This window comes from Micropterus dolomieu, linkage group LG21, assembly GCF_021292245.1.
Source record: "Micropterus dolomieu isolate WLL.071019.BEF.003 ecotype Adirondacks linkage group LG21, ASM2129224v1, whole genome shotgun sequence".
NCBI classification, from domain to species: domain Eukaryota; kingdom Metazoa; phylum Chordata; class Actinopteri; order Centrarchiformes; family Centrarchidae; genus Micropterus; species Micropterus dolomieu.
The window spans coordinates 23,911,337-23,930,295 of NC_060170.1; the positions used below are offsets into that span (position 1 = coordinate 23,911,337).

At 39.5% G+C, this 18,959-nt stretch overlaps 1 protein-coding gene across 2 annotated transcripts; it reads left to right on the forward strand.

The window, feature by feature from the left end:
• Window positions 1–208: 208 nt before the first annotated feature.
• On the forward strand, window positions 209–18,460 carry morc2 (MORC family CW-type zinc finger 2). 2 transcript variants are annotated; one of them, XM_046034945.1, is made up of 28 exons: window positions 209–398; window positions 929–1,056; window positions 3,871–3,924; window positions 4,028–4,062; window positions 4,152–4,220; window positions 4,372–4,462; window positions 4,579–4,687; window positions 5,676–5,835; window positions 6,897–7,008; window positions 7,198–7,323; window positions 7,410–7,489; window positions 7,581–7,663; window positions 7,821–7,906; window positions 8,199–8,339; window positions 9,900–10,054; window positions 10,573–10,701; window positions 10,817–10,922; window positions 11,087–11,219; window positions 11,313–11,396; window positions 12,629–12,889; window positions 13,020–13,271; window positions 13,993–14,112; window positions 14,456–14,513; window positions 15,872–16,010; window positions 16,507–16,674; window positions 16,763–16,856; window positions 17,096–17,284; window positions 17,474–18,460. In XM_046034945.1, the coding sequence occupies exons 2-28, from the start codon at window positions 989–991 to the stop codon at window positions 17,540–17,542; spliced, it is 3,171 nt and encodes a 1,056-aa protein (XP_045890901.1). In that variant the 5' UTR covers window positions 209–398; window positions 929–988; the 3' UTR covers window positions 17,543–18,460. The 2 variants fall into 2 exon arrangements, with proteins under 2 accessions (XP_045890901.1, XP_045890902.1); XM_046034946.1 differs by lacking the exon at window positions 13,993–14,112.
• The last annotated feature ends 499 nt before the right edge of the window (window positions 18,461–18,959 follow it).

Here is an 18,959-nt window from a genome sequence, read left to right on the forward strand (position 1 = left end):
TTTTCTTCTGTAAGTCAATGTTTTCTATTATACACATAAATACATATTGCTCTGATTAAACAATGACTCCAGGAACCACAACTGACTGATGCACCGGCGTTACCAGTCTACGTTGCAAGACTTCTCCTCCAATCACCGTTAAGAATCTTTACATGGTGCTTTCCTATTGGCTGTGTATCGAAAAATAGAGGCGGGATTTCTGCATACCAGAGGGAAACCAACGAACGAAGAAGTGGTTGGATTATTCGCGGCCTGGCGGATTTCACGTTAGGGAAAAGGAAACGATACGTTACAAAGTATTTATTCCTCCTTGGACGGATTATTACACAAGCGCGAAGCCACTACAAAGTCGCCGTCATTTGAAACGGTCTGCAAAGTCGGGGGAAATCACTTGATAGGTCAGCTACATGTTTTTGTCAGTGTAAAGCAGCTAACGTTAGCTACCGTTAACGCTAATATACATCATAAACAATCCGTAGAAGACGCTAATGTCCGCTAGCTACCTTCCTAGCCTAGCCTAACATTAGACGTTAGTAACGTTAACCGTTGCTGTATAACGTCGGGAACATTTATATCATATGCGCTTCATTTAACATGACTTGGCTTCACTTCACAGAAACCTAGCTAACGGTAGACCCATTTCTGACTTCTGCCTCAAAATTACATACACGTAACTCAGTGTCTTCATAGCTAACACCTTGCCTAAAGGCGCTCTTTGCTTTGAGGCACAACATTTTGTTGTTCCTAAACAGGCCTCCCACGTGGTACCGTTCACATGGGGGGGAGCCGCGGGTGTTAACTTGCCCCCTGTGACTTGTAAAACGTCCGTATCAGCTGATGTCAGCGCATGTCAGTGGTGTCAGTTAATCGAGTATGGTACTTTGTAGGTTATTATACAAGACCTGTGATAGTTTTCTTCTCTCTTTAGGATGAAAGCTTTGGACTAGAGCTCGGTTGGACAGGAAACAGGAAATCCTTGTGAGTGGCCATGGCCTACTCCAACTATAGCAACCTGAGCAGGGCTCAGCTTACCTTTGAGTACCTGCACACAAATTCGTAAGTACTGCCATTCTGGTAATTCATTTGTGCATATCAACTTAATACTACAGGTAATACAGGTAATTATGATAACTTACATTGCAGACCACCATCTCATATATTAAAATATGTTTGCGAGGCCCACAGAGGGCGGTATGTTTGCACAGATGCACCTGAATATGATCATAAATAAATGATCAGTCTTGACCCTGTTCAGGGACAGTGGTCACAGCTGGGGATGCTGAGAGAAGTTCAGTTTATATAATGACGTTGTACTAAATTGTGCATTATATTTGTGGCTTTTGTATTCATTTGAATGAGCATGATAACTTGGTTAGTAATAAGAATTTGAGAATGTTTTACATTTCAGCAGACAGCAAACTTGAATACCAGCATACTGTATGTCAAAGCAGCCGCAGCAACTACAAAGTCAACAACAGGATATAAAGCATGAGACCTGCAGGGAGCTGAAGAAGGACACACAGTGTATGGATGAGAGAGAGATGTGATCCACAACCAGTGCATCAGAGTTTATAATAATGCAGCGCAGTGACGATAGAGACGTTTCATCTGTCTGTCAATGTTAACAGAGACTCCAGTCTGCAGTGTAGTTCATACTCTTCACTGATAAACCATTGAACTGTACTGTAACATTCGGCTTCATGATCAAAGGAAATTATATTACCTCGACATTTATGTTCATATTCACACTTTCCACCCTCTTCCTCGTCCACATAAGTTCTCTCGCTCTCTGCTGCATCACACGTTATTATCCTTTATTATCAAGTGATGGATTTTATAATGGCTGGTTTTAGGGGATGATGCAGCCCCCACAGCACTACTTCCCGTGTCCATGACCCTATTAATTATCAATTCATAATCTATTCAGAGATGAGGAGAATATGCTGTCTTTTTAGTTTCATGTTTTAGTGTGTTTAATACGACTTTGCCTTTAAGGAAAAATGGTTTCTAAAGTCTACATGGACGATTTAATGTTATGTTATGTGATACTTGTAACACATATTAGCTAACATTTACTAAACTCTACTCTGTCAGTGTGTGTTACTTGCAACATCAATTTCTCTTGCGGATGTAACTGTTCAATGCATGGGTGTAACAATACACGTATTTGTAATGAACCGTTCAGAACAAGGCTTTCGGTTAGGTACGCATTATAAACCAAACAATTTGTTGGACTAATCCTATAAAATTTGGAAAATATAATAGAGCTTAAATTGTGGGAAATAATGTTCTCAGTGCCACAGCGCTCAACAAGGCAGCCCAAACAACACAACAGGCAATGGAGGGTATAGAGAAAGTATCTCTACAGAGAGTATGTTACAGCTTGTATTAGGGCTGCACGATTAATCTAATTACAATTGCATCGCAATGTCGTCATGTGCGATTACATAACCGCAAAAAGGGTGCAATTTAATAAAACAAAAAACTGTGTGACACACTCATTCTGATTCTCCAGTTCTGCTTTGTGATCTGATTTATAAATGGCACAAAAACAAAGATCTTTATTTCCCGAGTCACCAAAGCCTTTCAATATCAAAGAAAACGCTGCTCTGCACTAATAATAAATATAAACCTGACACCGACATGCTGCACCTTCATGTTACTGTGAAAATAAGTTAATATCAACAAATGTATTCATCATTGTGTCTATTTATTTATAGTTAACAGTGAGACAACAGTGCAATTTAGATTTTAAAGAGGCAGTCACAACATTACTATTGCTTGCGTCCAGCATACATTGAAAAAAAAATTTAACACTTATGATGCATACCTCACATCTTTAGTGACCCGGTTAACTCTTCAGGTTTTTTACATTTTGACAAAAGAATGTTGTTAAAGATAGTTTCATTAAAGTTCATGTCAGAGGTCATCAAATTTTGCATTGTGGCTTACAATTCACAAGTGTGTGTCAGTGATATTAAAACATGAAGGGATCCTGTAAGTGGTTTTAGCGCCAGTTTGAAATTCGTCTGAGAACACTAAATTCAGTAAACGGCAGTGATGCTGGGTCTGAATAAAAACTCAGTGAGAGAAAATGTGAGTACCAGGAAGTCACACTTTACACAAGTCACCTGTGGAGTGATGACTATACTGTATATATATATATATATACTGTCATGGATTTAAAACAGTTGCATTGTTGAGTGTGCACTGCAGAAGTGATGATGAAACCAAGGTTCCCTTTCTTGTCAGTGCTACAAAACAAGTAGACATAAGCAATTTCTTGTGACGTAGCCTGACTGAGCAATGTTTAAAATCTAGTGCTGTACCGGTCAGCACATTTAGAAACAGATGTTATCACTTCCTGGACTCAATCCAAATGTGCTGCCAAGGGATTATGCACAGGTCCAGGAAGGGTTTAACCACAAGGGTAGGACTAAAACAATTAGTGCTTGTTTTCGTACAAGTACAAATAACTGGTGACCATGTGGTGGGCAATTGTCATTACATTTGACACTTGATTGAGTAAATGTTTCACCAAGTATTAGGAATTGTCACGTCTTGTCACAATAAGAAGTTGTTGGTAAGCGGTAATTGAGAATAGAGCTCTTGGTACCATATGAATAAGTGGCCAAACCAGTTAATACATTGTTACTTCACAATGTTCTGTTCTGTTTACATTGACACATATCTATCAGAAGACTGGAGGAAATACAGGTTGAATAACTAATTAACAACCCCACACAGAATATTAATTTGGAGCTCAGACCTTGTCAACAAGTTTCTGTTATGCATACTCTTTCTCTGACTAGTTAATCCTTTTTAATAATAAAGTATATTGAATTAATGCAATTAGACGTCTGTTTTCAGAACAACCCACGAGTTTTTATTTGGAGCCTTGGCGGAGCTTGTGGACAATTCAAGGTACCCGTATTGATTTTCAGCAGTGCTTATAATTATTGACAAGTTATGCTGCCTGGAAATCTTATATTAACCTGATATATTTGTTGTTTCTTGTCTTTCACAGAGATGCCAATGCCACGAGAATAGACATCTACACAGGTACACCTCAGTAAAATGCACACACTGAAGCGTGCATATTCATTCGTTGCTCATAACATGTCTCTCTCACCTTCCTGCTTTGCTGACAGAAAAAAGGCCAGAGCTGCGTGGCGGCTACATGCTCTGTTTTCTGGATGATGGTATTGGAATGGACCCTCGTAAGTGCCACTTTATTACCAGAGAAATCACTTCAAGCTAGTTTTATTTTTCACCATTTTAAGGTGCTTTGTGTGGGTCTACCATGAGGTTTTCTGGAGAGAGATGTATTTTGTGTGTGAAACATGATGCTGAACACTTTTCTTTTATTAGATGAGGCAACCCATGTTATTCAGTTTGGAAAGTCAAACAAACGGTCCCCTGAGTCCACTCAGATTGGCCAGTATGGAAACGGACTGAAATCGTAAGCCCTTCACCTAATTCTTCATGTGTTATTATGGCATTGTGCATTTGGTATATTATATTTACATTAGTGGTTGAATAATTTCACATATTGTTAAATTCTGTGTGTTTTCACAGTGGCTCTATGCGTATCGGAAAAGACTTCATCTTGTTCACAAAAAAGAACAACAAGCTTACTTGCCTTTTCCTGTCAAGGACTTTCCACGAAGAGGAAGGACTGGATGAGGTCAGAGTCAACTGTTACATTGCCTAGCAGCTAGTTGACTTTTCCTCTATACTCATAGCTTAACAAATTACATATTATTTATACTTACCTGGTCCGTGCTTGTAAAATATCCATTGTGTAACATATTTTTGGATTTGTAGTTTTCTTACTCACCATTAGTTTAAATAACTGCATCTTCAGACAGAATTTGTTATGTAATGTAACGAGTTGTTGTCAACTCCAGTAGTTCACCTGTCACCTGGTCTGGCCCCTTCAACACTACGTTGCTGTCATTTTCTTGCGCTCTAAGTTGCTGTTTAAAGTTATTAATGTTGGATTGCTATTTCCTATTTCATGGGGATTTTGGGGTAATGCATAATAATTTTTAAAATGAAGCATTAAAATTTCAATAAAAAAGTTCAGTAAATAGATGATGTTTTCTAAGTCAATCAGTTATTGTGTGAGGTAATCGTGATCTCAATTTTGACCAAAATAATCGAGATAATGATTTTTGCACCCCTTGTCAGAAATTATGCGACATTTCATTGGATTGTTAACACAGTGTCACAAAAGTGAGAAAGACACAGATGGCCAGTTCAGTATGGAGTTACATCTCTGTATATTGTGAAGACGATGCTGCTGTTTGCATTTCAACAGATTGCACATTTGACTTTCTCTAGAACATATGGAGCGGGTAATTATTTTTGTAACAAGATCAAACAGAAATTGTTTTATTATGTTACCATTGCCAGCTATGAGAGTAGTCATGTCTCTTGCCATTTCCATAATTTTACAAGAAGTGAAAGTTGTTATTTTCTTGTTTAAAAAAAAAAAAAAAAAACTTGACATTACAACTGCTTTTTATGGATGCCTAGGTTTTGCCTAATTTTTAATATCTGTGAATTAGGTTGCTGCTGATGAGATATATTTGGCTACCCATTTTATTTTGTTTGACAAAATAAAGATCTCTGAACTTGTTTACAATAGGATTTTGATCCTCTCTCTTCAGGTGATAGTGCCACTCCCCTCCTGGGATCTGAAGACCAAGGAGCCGCTGACCTCTGACCCAGAGAAGTACGCCATAGAGACAGAGCTGATCTTCAAATACTCACCTTTTAAAAACGAACAGCAGCTGATGGAGCAGTTCAATAAAATAGAAAGCAGCAGTGGTAAGCATATAAATATGTATCTCATTTAAAGAGATTCATTTTGTGATCTCCATTAATTAGACAAGTTCATACCCACAAAACTTTGCTGGCTTATATGTAAAACATAAAATGGCATTCTAAGAACTGGATGGTACCAGCTCAACTCACCTCTGCTCGACTCGCTTTGGTGCCCCGTCATGCGTTTTCCATCGCAGATATACCCACTCAATGTGGCTGTTTGTCATAGCAACACAGCACGCCATGACGTAATCTTGTGCGAGTATAGTGAAGAGGCACACAATTCAAGTTTATAACAAACTGGAAAAAGCCATGAAGTTCATCAGAGAAAGAAACAAAAAAGAAACACAAACATGAAAATGCAGCAGTTTGGCAGGTCTGGGACACCTCCGGTCCAACAACACGGCCCTGCTGATAAATAAAAATGAATAGTTATGTTGCGTTTTACTTGTTTAACATAAACGCTGCCTGACATTGAAACATTTCCAGCCGACAGCTCATACTCTGTCAAGAGGTCTGCTCACTGACAACCAGTGTCCGCTGAAGAGACACATATTTTTTAGGATGAAACGGCTCTATTCAGTGTTTTAAATGTTTTAATGACTGGGTCCGTTTGTTTTGGAAAGGAAACGGTTGCGGTGGTAAATCTGCTCCCAGTAAAAAGTTCCTGAACAGTACACGCCAAAGGAATCCTAAACTAAAAACAAACTGAACACCTAAACTCAGCTAATGTTAGCAGCAGCAGCAGCAGCAGCTCAGCTGTAAACACCACAGGACTAGCTACACACACCACCTGCTAACTAGGTTCTTTCAACACGGATTTGTTGTCGATTCTCTCTGACCAATCAGTAGTCTGCAGTGTTTTCATGTCACCTTTTGGTATCGCCTCAGCACGCTTGGAACCTCGACAGAGGTGATACCAGGTACCATTTTCCCCAATGGACAACCAAAAAAGGTGAGTAGAGTCGAGGCGAGTCGAGCTGGTACCATGCGATGGAAAAGGGGCTTTATTCCTGGGGAATGACGCGGTTGATATTGATTCTGATGTTGTATTTTGTTATAAGGTACTCTTGTGATCATCTATAACTTGAAGCTGATGGACAACAGAGAACCAGAGCTCGATGTAGAGACGGATCACCAGGACATACTGATGGCTGGGACTCTTGTTGAAGGAGTGTGAGTATAGTCGTTACTTTGAGTGATTCGCGAAATGTGACACCATTAAACCATTTAAACAGTTTAACCAAGGGATCACTAACCTGTGGTGAAAGGAATTACATTTTGTACATTGATTTTATTTGATGGTGATTGTATTGATCAGAATGCGTGTGAATGTTGATGGCCATGTCCTGCCCTCTCTCACAGGAAGCCAGAGAAGAGGTCGTTCAGGGCATATGCTGCTGTTTTGTACATCGACCCACGCATGAGGATTTTTATCCAGGGACATAAAGTCAGGACCAAGAGACTGTCCTGCTGTCTTTATAAACCAAGGTAATATAATAACAACTGTCTACTGTGTTTGTAACTACTCTATTCCAGTGACAAGACTTTCATTAGCATTCTTGTTTTTTTAACAGGGTTTATAAATACACATCAACTCGTTTTAAAACTCGTGCTGAGCAAGAAGTGAAGAAAGCAGATCACCTTGCCAAGATCGGTGAGACAGTGGTGAAATTAGTGTTTTCATTTACAGCTTGTTGCTTGACTCCCTCACTCTCGTCAATTAACATTTTTATTATTTATTTCAGCGGAAGAAAAAGCCAGGGAGGCAGAGAGTAAGCGTGTGGCTTTGGAGGCCAGATTAGGAGAGGACGTGTCAAAAGATTCACGGGTAATGCAGAGAGTCTATTTTGGTTAATATTGTCAAATGCAAATGTGGCTGTGTCTATGTCAACAAGCTTTTAAACTGAAACTGACACAGAGTTTGTCTAAAAACCTTGACCTTAATCTAGGGTTGTTATGTCTCAACTCTCTCTCTCTTCCTGAAGGCAATTCTGAGAAAGGTTCAAGATTCGGCCATGATGCTTCGACAGGATGCTGACATGAAGAAAAGGATTCTCGAAGCCAAACAGAGGTACGATTTTAAAAAAATAAATATATAAAAAAAAGTAAAACCTTATTTCACCTATTTACAGATTTACAAACCGTCAACATGAAATGTTTTGTTTCTCCCCCTTAGCCTGGTAATTTAAGTTACCTCTATATTAGAGTTTTTACTGGCAAAAATGATTGATGTGATCTTTATATAGATTTGTCAACGATGTGTGGAGAATATTAACTTGACACAGCACTTTAAATATTTTATGTTTTTGCTGGGCTTTGCTGGTCTATTTCCATTCAGTCTCCAACACTTTCTTGTTCCTCAGAGCATTAAAGGAGCCCAAGGAGTTGAATTTTATATTTGGAGTGAACATTGAACAGAGGGACCTGGATGGCATGTTTGTGTACAACTGCTCTCGTCTCATCAAGATGTACGAGAAGACGGGTCCCCAGCTGGAGGGAGGCATGTGAGTAATATGCACATAGAGAAAAGTAATGTGAAAAGTAAGTGTGTGTGTGTGTGTGTGTGTGTGTGTGTGTATCAACGTTGATAAATGACAACTCTGCACAACACCACTGCCACTACACTTACACGCTATGCATACACAGGCGCACTGGCGACCCAGGGTTAGGGTTACAATTTTGGATGTATTCACGCGCTTTAAAAGCATTTATTGATTCATTGAAGTTTTTTTTTCTTTTTACATGTTTATTTACAGCATTAAAAGTTGAAATGTATATTGTAATAGGCTGTATATTTACTTATTAGGAGAAAACTAGTATTTCTATGTAAAATCAGACGTTGAGCACCCCCATATAGCCAAAATGGCATAATCCATGTTTTGCTGCGAAGCTTCAACTGTGAGATTGACAGTCGAATCAGGCTCCGCCCATCAAAGCATCGAATCGTCAACTATTAGGGATCAGCCCTACAATACACAATGCAGTACTGCAACATACAGTATAAATCAGGAATGCACAGACACAATGAATGGGCAATACAGGATCTAATATCCAGACTTTATGAAACTAAAAAGTTCTTCTTCCAAATAAAAACTAAGGGCTTCGAGGGGCATGAGCTCCAGCACACTACTCATCCAATGTGGAATGCTAGGGGGAATCCTCTGACACCCACATAAGTAAAATACGTATCCTAGAACAGAAGAGGAGAATTTTAAGAAGTTTTAACTGGTTAGAAGGAAGATTTGGGGGATTATCTATACCAGGGGTATTCAATTACAATTCAAAGAGGTCCAGTTAGAGAAAAGTTCCTGAAGCAAAGGTCTGGAACATCAAAACGATTAACTTGCGTTATCATTCAGTACCATAACGTATAGTTGTATCAATATATGTTTTTAGTCAACAATGGACTGTCAAATCAAATAATATTTCAGTCAGTTTTCACATCAAACTGGAGGGATAATAAATACTCTAATAATAAATTAAACTAAAATATACTATAAAGAAAACTTAAATAAAGTGCCTAATTTTTAGAAAAAAATAAATAAAAAGTGTAGCTTGAAGTGATGAAGTGTAGTCTTAACCAATTTTATAATAAACACTCAACACATCATAACAAATGAACAGTTCCTACTTTCTCTTGTTCAGTGAGAAACGTGACCTCTAGTTTCTCCTGCCAGCTAGCATTGGAGATCTATGAGATATTCTGGTTTTGAACTGCCCGTGGGAGGAATGTACATGTAAGAATCTGTACATTCTTGATTAAAAGCCATGTGAAATCTCTTTTCGCTTTCGTCTCAATTTGTGTGTGTTTCCAAAACATCTCTGGTGAATCTGGCTGGGTCCGGATTTGGACCGCGGTCCGCCTATTAGTGACCTCTGATCTATACCAAGAATGCAAAATGAGTGAGAAATGCTCAATGTTTGACCTATTATACCACTGAGTACACTTTATGATAAACAGTGAAAGTATTTACCTTTTTCAATCTTGCACATATTACAAAACTTTGATAGCCCTGAGGTCGTTCTAGGAAAGGTTTGTAACAGTTATGTGATTTGTGTTTTAGGGCCTGTGGAGGTGTGGTTGGAGTAGTGGATGTCCCATATTTAGTTCTAGAGCCAACTCACAACAAACAGGACTTTGCAGATGCTAAGGAGTATCGGCATTTACTGAAATCCATGGGGGAACATTTAGCTCAGTACTGGAAGGACAGTAACATTGGTGAGTTTCTCTCTATTGCTGGATTTTCCTTTGCCACTAACTAGCACAGTTCAAATAAAACAATAATTAAGCCTTACAAGCAGGTTTGTCAGTACTTGTCAAGTTGTCAAATGTCAGTGTCAAGGGATTTAAATCTCTGATCCAGTTACAGACAAAGTTTCAAGTTGGAAAAAGTTCAAGCTTTGGATAGTAACTGAATCACTGAGTTGCTGATCTAGTCAAAAGAGTAGCTTTAGGCGCTAATTACAGTTTATACAAACTGTAGTTAGAGTCCGGGTCAGAGCTCGGTACTGTGTTGCTTGTCGTCAAACTGGCCTCAGTTTGTCTCAGAGGCTAAGTTTGCCCCTGGTCCGGCCATGATCACTGGGAGGCTGCTGAGCCCCTATGTTTTTTTTGGAGTATGAATTCGACAGGTGGAGAGTAGTCTCAATTCTCACACATGGTCTTTACCTTCAGAACAGGTACAGACCCATTTACTTGAATAACTTTAACCTTTGGGTCTGTATGTTGTTATGCAGCTCAGAAAGGCATAGTGAAGTTCTGGGATGAGTTTGGATATCTGTCTGCCAGCTGGTCTGCACCTCCGTCATCAGAGCAGAGATACAAGAGACGTCGCGCCATGGAGATACCACTTACTATTCAGTGTGGTAAGTTACAGAACCATGCACACACAAAACACACATTCACACACATAGTGTATCTCAACAAACTAATTTATTGCCACAAACGTACATTGACTCTGATTCTGCTCTTTATTTTCAGATAAATGTTTGAAGTGGCGAACGCTGCCATTCCAGATGGATGCTGTGGACAAACGCTACCCAGACAGTTGGGTGTGTCTCATGAACCCAGACAGCAACCAGGACAGGTACGCACAGAATGTTGTTTAATGGTGTCTTTAAAGTTGCAGTTAAATTATTGAACTAACATATGTCCTGCATGCCAGATTTGTCAATGCATCACTACATTGCTGTTTTGCAATCAATGACGTGTTCCTACATGCTATATACTTTCTGCATTTTGTGTTTTTAGGTGTGACGCTCCTGAACAGAAACAGAATTTGCCATGTGGTGTTCTGAAGAAAGACAAGCAGACGGCTGAAGACAAACAGAAGGAGCTGGCTGAGAAAATCAAACAGCAGCAGGAGAAACTAGAGGCCTTGCAGGTACCTAATCCTTCTCTCTCTCTCTCTCTCTCTCTGTCAGTCGCTCTGTTTTGTGTTCATCAGGACATAATAAATTGTATTTCTTCCTATCAGAAAACCAGCACCATCAAATCTTCTGCAGATGTAAAGAAGCTACCATTGGAGGTCAGCATGAAACCAACAGAGAGCTCCTCTCAGGTACAAAGTCCTTATACTATGCTTCTTGTAGTTTTCTAATTCTGGGTGAATTTCTTCTCATTTGAAGTAAGTTTTCACAAGTTTTGTTAACTTTGTAACCAATTTTATTAGTGTTTTTTCAACAACAGTTGAATAAATGTTCCTTTTTGTAAAAGGTACCCCTCAGAATATGCATTCAATTCTAGAAAGTGAAGAGAAAAATTGAGAGAGAATAGTGTGTGCTTCCAGTCATTAAAAAGACCGTTAAACAGTTACAGCATTGACATTGAAAATTATACTTTTGTTTCTGAATTATAGAATTTATTTAACGCGATTCTTTGCCATTTTAATATTCAAAATAATCACAGACAATTTAACAAATTTTTTCTCTCGTAAAACTGGATGAGTTGAGATTTCTTGTCAGGTTAAAAGTCTCGCGAGACTTGCACATTTTTCACATGCTGTCACGCCAATTTTCTCATGCAGTGAAAAACCAACGTTTAACTGCAACGTTGACGCACAGAGCAAATCGTCTCCGACCAGCTGATACAGCACCAGCGTACGCTGCGAATAGTAATCAAGTGTACTGTCCAGACAGTTGTGACTGAGTGGTAACTAATAGAGTTTTGCTACAGCGCAACCTTGCTCTGTGAGCTGCAGTTTATAGGAGGTGCTGAAGTTTGAAGAACATTTGTTCTGCCTGATTGCAAGTGTTGTACGTTAGTTTCGGTTTCCACCTGCTTGTCTCATTGTAACATGCAGTCTCAAAGTGTGTCGGTCAAACGGTCTGAAAGGAATAATACCATTGGAGCAATAACGTAATTCACAGCAGGGGTCAGGGCAGATTGACTTAAAGAAAATATTACCAGTTCTTATGAAATGATGACATTAGTCTCATAATAACAAACTTTTTTTCTCAGCATGTCATAGAACACAGATATGTGGGATAGATTTTAAATGGGCAGAAAGTTTGAACATGAGCAGAAAACCTGCTGAAACACAGGAGCTATTAAAGTCCAAGATCACAGAGCTAATTATAATCCGCTGGACACCATCGGATTTTGCGATGTAAGCAGTTCAATACAGACAACCTAGTGCCTGTACTTGTTGGCCAATGTCTGGTTTGTTCATAATGACTTGTCAACAAGTTTAGTACATAGTTGCTCACTGACACTGCCGTGGGGATCTTGTTTTTCATTAAGTATCTCACTGAAATGTTTTTTGTGTCTGCTTTTATGTTGTTGGCGGTTTAGGCAACTAGGTCTTCTGAAAGGTCCACAACACGTCCCCGCTCCCCGCCGCTCCCAGCTCACTTAAAAAATGCACAGAGTGGCCCTCCATCTCGTGCAGCTTCCCAGCGCCCCACACGAACACCTGCCCCTCTACCTCCGCCACCCAAAGTTGAACCATCCAGGTCCAGAGCTGCAGCAAAGCAACCTGCAGCAAAGTCTCCTGCAGCAAAGCCTGTGCCCAAAGCTACTGCCAAAACACCCCCACCCAGCCGAAGCTCACGGGTAAGTTACAGGTTTTATGACGTTTCCACTAATGGCACAAAATACCTGTGGAAGGTTTTGTTTGTGAAAGTGTTTAATATTGTACAGCTGCATGTCCAAGTTAAACCCAGTGATATGTCTCCTTACATAGACACCTGCCAAAGCATCACCAGCCAAACCAGCAGTTGCTGGACAACGCAAGAGAATCATAGAGCAGGAGGACAGTGAGGAGGAGGAGGAGGAAGAGGAAGAAGAAGAGGAGGAAGAGGAGGAGGAGGACAGTGAGGAGGAGAGTAAAGAAGAAGAACCCCGGACAAAGAAATCCAAGTTGACCGCAGCAGCTGGTAACCATGGGAAAGTGGCTGAGAAGGCCCCACCTCCCAAGCGTGGCAAGTTGGATGAGGTAAACACGGGACATAATTCACAAGTTAGAGAGGGTTTGTGCTGCATTGTGCAACATGCTGGGAGGACTGTGCTGTCTCCTTTCTGCTGCTTGTTGCGTTTCCTCCTTCATTACCACTCGTCTCCCACAAGGAATTCACTTCAATGAAGGGAACAAAGTGAATGAGAGGAGACAGAAATGAACAGAATTGGCAACACCATAACATTCTTTATTTATTACAGACAAAGTGTCTATCAAATATCCAATAGCTTATCAAGAAAAAGGTTACTCAAATTATGACCTTCTCTTTATTAGTAATTTATTAGTAACATAAAAATAACAGCAACTAAAGTACAGTAATAAAATATCTGTGTGCATGTGTAGGCTGTAACTGTTGTTTGGCTTGTGTTTCTATGTTTTTATTTCTTTGCCATGTTGCTGTTCAGTGCATATATTCAGCTTTACAGAACATTAGTACTGTGGCAAGGCGTTTCGTCATCTGGGCATAAGCAAATATTTTCTGATTAAGTCACTTGTGCACAAATATTTTTATCAGAGACTTTGAACTAAACTGCAGAGAGCACGGCTTAATTAACTTTCTACAGTATTCAGATGGCTGGCAAGATGGTGACCCTGAAATCAGTTTTAGGCTTATACAGTGAAGAAAAGAAGGAAATACGGGCGTCCTTGATGGCTAGTTACTGAACCTCCAATCAGAGTCCCTCTGCTGTTGACCTTGCAGGTGAAAATACAATCGCAGCCTGAGAAGAAAGGAGTTTCCACTCCTACACGGCAGACACAACTCACACCAACCTCTCTCCCTAAATCCATTTCCATGCAAGAGCATGGACCTAAAGCAAAGGTAGCTTTACTCGGTCGCTCTCTATTACCTTCAAATATAGCTGGCCTGCATCTCCACTCACAACTTAAACACTCATGGCAGCTTAATCTTTCAGCAGATCTGGATGTATTGTCACATTGTCATTCTCTCTCTTCTAACAATCCTCTCTTGAAACTGAAGTTGACATATACTTCTCTAACGGTTCTCTGCAATCAAGCATGCCATTCTCACCCAATGCCTGAGGTCACACTGGGACTTTCTTTCATTAACAGGGATGCACGTCATTTCTTTTAACCTTACTCTATCGTTTTAGTAGACAGTGTCTCCATGACTGGTGGTGGTAACGATTGTTTTGTTTTTGCAGGCATCTGAGAAGTCTCCACAGCAGGAACCAGAGAACGACACTAAAAATGTTCAGAAAGGTGAGATGGACTGCCAGTGTTTCCCCTATATGCATTCAGCAGTGGCGCACCGCCGCTGCAGAATCATGACCGCCGCTATTAAAATTTCCCACGATAATTAAACTATGCGCTACAAATGTTTTCACTCGCACACTGTGGGAGCACGGCAACACTCAATGCTTGGCTACCTCGTTCTATGCAGAACATCTATGTGACAGATGCTGTTATAACAGCGTAACTCCTGTAAGGAATCAAGAGGTGCGTAGCGAGTGTTTGATTGTCCGAGTGGCAAAAAGTGACGGTGAACGCTAGCAGAGGAAAATATTCTGGCAGTAAATGTACGGTGTTGGTTACAGTGTGTCGGCTTCTCAAGACCAACAAAAGTCTGTTGTTTCCCCACCTGCTGAAAAAGTGAAGCCTGTTAGCGCTAAGTTAGCTAACATCCCCCCTCCCCCCTCAGACTGAGCTGAGCAGGAAAGCTTCAACAGCAGGCTGCGTCTTTTGGCTGCTATGTAACTTAACATTAGTTCAATAGAAAGTAACTGGTAGCTGTATTTTATTACTGCCTACTTGTCCAATGTTGAGAACATCAGTTACAATCTGAGAATAAACTGGCATAGCCTACAGCTCTGTCCTGTACAGACTGGTTCAATTATTTTTCAGATGAAAGAGTGGTTGTTAGGAAAAGAAAAGACGGTGGTGACAAGAGGAGCTGAGGTTAGTGATGCAAACTAGTCCTTTTAAGCTAATGAGGAGACGTTTCTTTTTGGATTTTAATATGCAAATAAAATGCACCTCAGAAGGGAGGAGGTTTCTCATGTTGCACACAAAAGGCAAACATGAACAACCGTATCTGTAACGATTCTGATGTCATATTAACAGGGTTTTAGGGGGTGATGTCCAAAACATGCTGTGCAATAAATGTTAAATCACTGTGGAGAGCATCACAACCAAGCAAATAACTTTCCCCAAATCTAAAGTTTGTAGTTTCTCCAGTAGACTGATCTTTTGCTGTTGGTTATTTATTATCTGCTCTAGCTTTTCCAACTCTTTGTTCAGACATATGGTGAAATTACATATTTGACCATGAACACCAACACCAAAACATTCAGCTAAAGCTCACATTAAACTGGGAAAACACTGAAGTTTTAAACTATTCTGATGTGCATTGCATGCTCATGGACACAAGAGAAATACTGCTGAGACATGTTGTGTTGGGGTTTTATATTCAGACAAAAATTTTGCTTCACCTCCGCTGCTATAACTCCATCCTAGGGGAAACACTGGACTTCTCTACACTAACGTGTCACACATTGAACTGGAAAAATAAAGCTCTAAAAGCTGAGAGGGATTTCTGCCTATGCTTTTTGCTTTTACAGATAAGGGACTGCTGGTTGAAGTGCGTGTCAACAAGGAGTGGTACACAGGCAAAGTCATTGCTGTGGAGGCCAATAAACAGAGTGTTCGCTGGAAAGTGAAGTTTGACTATGTACCCAGATCCACCCCTAAAGACCGATGGTAAGATACTGTGTCTGCTAGTGATGCGCGGATCTGCTCTGATCTGCTCACATGTACGCATAAATAATCCACATGCCAACCAACCCAAACAAATACTTTTCTCTGATTTAGAGGCCAGCGTCTGCCTGGACATTTCACTCTACTTCTAAGGAGTCCCTGTAGGCTATATTGTTTTTTAAATTATGTCAAGCAGCACAAGCTTTATTGTGTTCTTTAATGATTAGAGAGGCTGATTTCAGTAATTTTAAATGTTTACTTGTGCGCAGTAATGTCACAGCAAACATTGTGGGACATTTAGGCATAAAAACTAAAAACTGTTAGGATAAAGTTGATAGGACAGAGGAATCCCTCCAGAGGAAACAGAATTAAACTTTTAGTTTCCCAGTCTTTGGATTATCTGTGATCATCCCTGGTGTCTGTGTTTCTACATTCAGGCACGTTTTGTTGACATGCTAGATAATTGATACCCTACACTTGTATTTGTGTGTCTGTGAAGGGTGTTTAAGGGTAGTGATGATGTCCGGTTGATGCGACCGCCATCTCCAAACTCTCAGACCCCTGACACCCAACAGGAGACGGAGAAAGGGCTGGCACCTATGGAGCCAGATACTACTCAACCAGGAACCAGTCGAGAGGTGACTGATAGTCTGGTCACCATGCTGAGGTGAGCTGATTACATTGTACCGGCGTTGATAACAGCAGCCAGGGCGCGTAGCTTTAGAATCATTCTTCTGTTTTGTTCGTGTTTCCAGGACAATGCTGCGTTACTTTTTCCCTCCTGCTTTTCGGATTCCAAAGGACGATGTTAACAGCATGACCGCCGAGGAGTTGGTGTCCTTTCCTTTGGTGAGATAGATAATAGATGATTTAATCGATTAGTATTCAGGCTAGAATTTAACCTAAAATACAAAAAATGTCAAACATTTAATTTTGAACAGGAAATGGAGTGTCCAGCTATATGACAAATTGAAATACTATTAATAAATCTGGGAATGTGTTGATTGTTCTTACTATTGTGGGATTTATTTGTCCAGAGTATTGAGTGCTTGTGTATTATGTGTGTTGCACCCCTCCCCCCAATTTAGAAAGAGTATTTCCAGCAGTATGAATCAGGTCTCCAGTCGTTGTGTAACTCGTACCAGAGTAGAGCTGATGCCAGGGCTAAAGCTGTTGAAGAGAAGAGCAACAGCAATGAGGTCAAACTGAAGGAGGCAGACGAGAAACTACAGAAGCTACGAACAAACATTGTAGCACTTCTGCAAAAAGTACAAGAGGTAAAACTCACTGCTTCATTTGTATATACGAATGATCCAAGAAACTAAATGTCTCCAAACTGTATGACAAAATATAGCTCTTACTTAAAAACTTCCCTGCCTGTCAGATGGAGTCTTTATGTAATTGCTGTTGTTATGTAAAAAATATGCAGTAAGTAAAGTAACTTTTTTTTTTTTTTTAACTTTCAGGACATTGACATAAACACAGATGATGAGCTTGATGCCTACATAGAGGACCTCCTTACCAAGGGTGATTAAAGAAGACAGAAAATAGAAATATAAAAGAGGACATGCAGACTACAGACTGGCAGTTTTCATTCCAGCCATTATATTGCTGACGGCTCCCTAAGGACTGTGCAGAGTTGGTTGTAAAATGTTTGGGTATAATTTCATTGTTGATCCCTCCACGTGTTAAATCAGATTTTCATTGTTCAAGCATTTAGTCAGCACCGCTGCAATCTTAGAGTTTGGGCAGGTTCTCTGGTGTTTCTTGGTTGGGTAGCCTGTGTGTGTTTATTTTTTTTTTTTTGTTTGTTTTTTTCTGGTTTGTTTTTCTTTAGTCCTTTTTATATACCTGCTTATATATGTTAATCTATGTTTAAGCCATCCTATCCTAACATTTGTGTAGGTTTAATAAAATTTATGCTCCATTTATATATAAACAACTAATGCTGTGACAGACTGCAGACTACATTTGTTCCTCATTTTGGTCCATCGTCAGGTGATAATTGGACACACCAAGTAACTCCAGACTTCGGCTTGATTGAGCAGTGCTCTGCACTGGAGCCTGTACTTAAACATTAGCTTTTATTTTTGTACACTAAAAACACATCAGTGTTGCCCATTACCTTCCTCCCTCTTTTACGGTTGGGTGGTGTACCACACCCACAAACAAGAACTACTTACTGGGTTTTATCAGTATGATTATTCCCTTGAATTTAAGCTAAGACTGTTCTGTGTTTATTTTTGGAAGAAAAAAAAACTCATTTAAATGCAAAAGTTGTGTGTTCATAATTATTCGGTGCCTGTGTCCTTCCTTTTGAACAGATTTTTAACATGTCATGGAAATGTTTTATTAAACGGTGCATGCTTTCAGTCTTTTTGTTCTGATTGGAACAAAGGATTCTGTATTTTTGACAAATCTTTACTTAGAACAATAAAACAGGTTCAGCATCACCTTTGATTAATTTGTCTGTTATTTTGATATGTCTGTATCATAGGTTTGTATATGTTAAATAACCAAACATTGGTTGTCGGAAATGCACATATACAATTGCATTTTGGATAGTCTTAAGTGAAAGTTTAAAAGCAATGATTTTAAATAGTTTCTGTAATTTAGTTTAATTTGGAGATTTCTGCCACCATCCCAGTAAAATTAAGCAGAATTTTGTTGTAGGATTGAGAAATATAATTTAGACTGAATTCAACAGCAGTGTTTTATGGAAACTGGCAGTGGGTTGTATGGATTATCCAGAGTAACAGACAATGTTTCTTCAATGAGATAGTGTTAATTTTAAATGTAAATGTTTAATATTGTGAGCAAAACCATTCAACTGAAAAAAAGAAAGGAAAAAAGGTATATAGATAAATAGAAATGATAGATTAGCAAGATCTCACAATGTGGGCAAATGAGGTAAACTATCTGCATACCACTTTTAAGTAATTACAGGATATT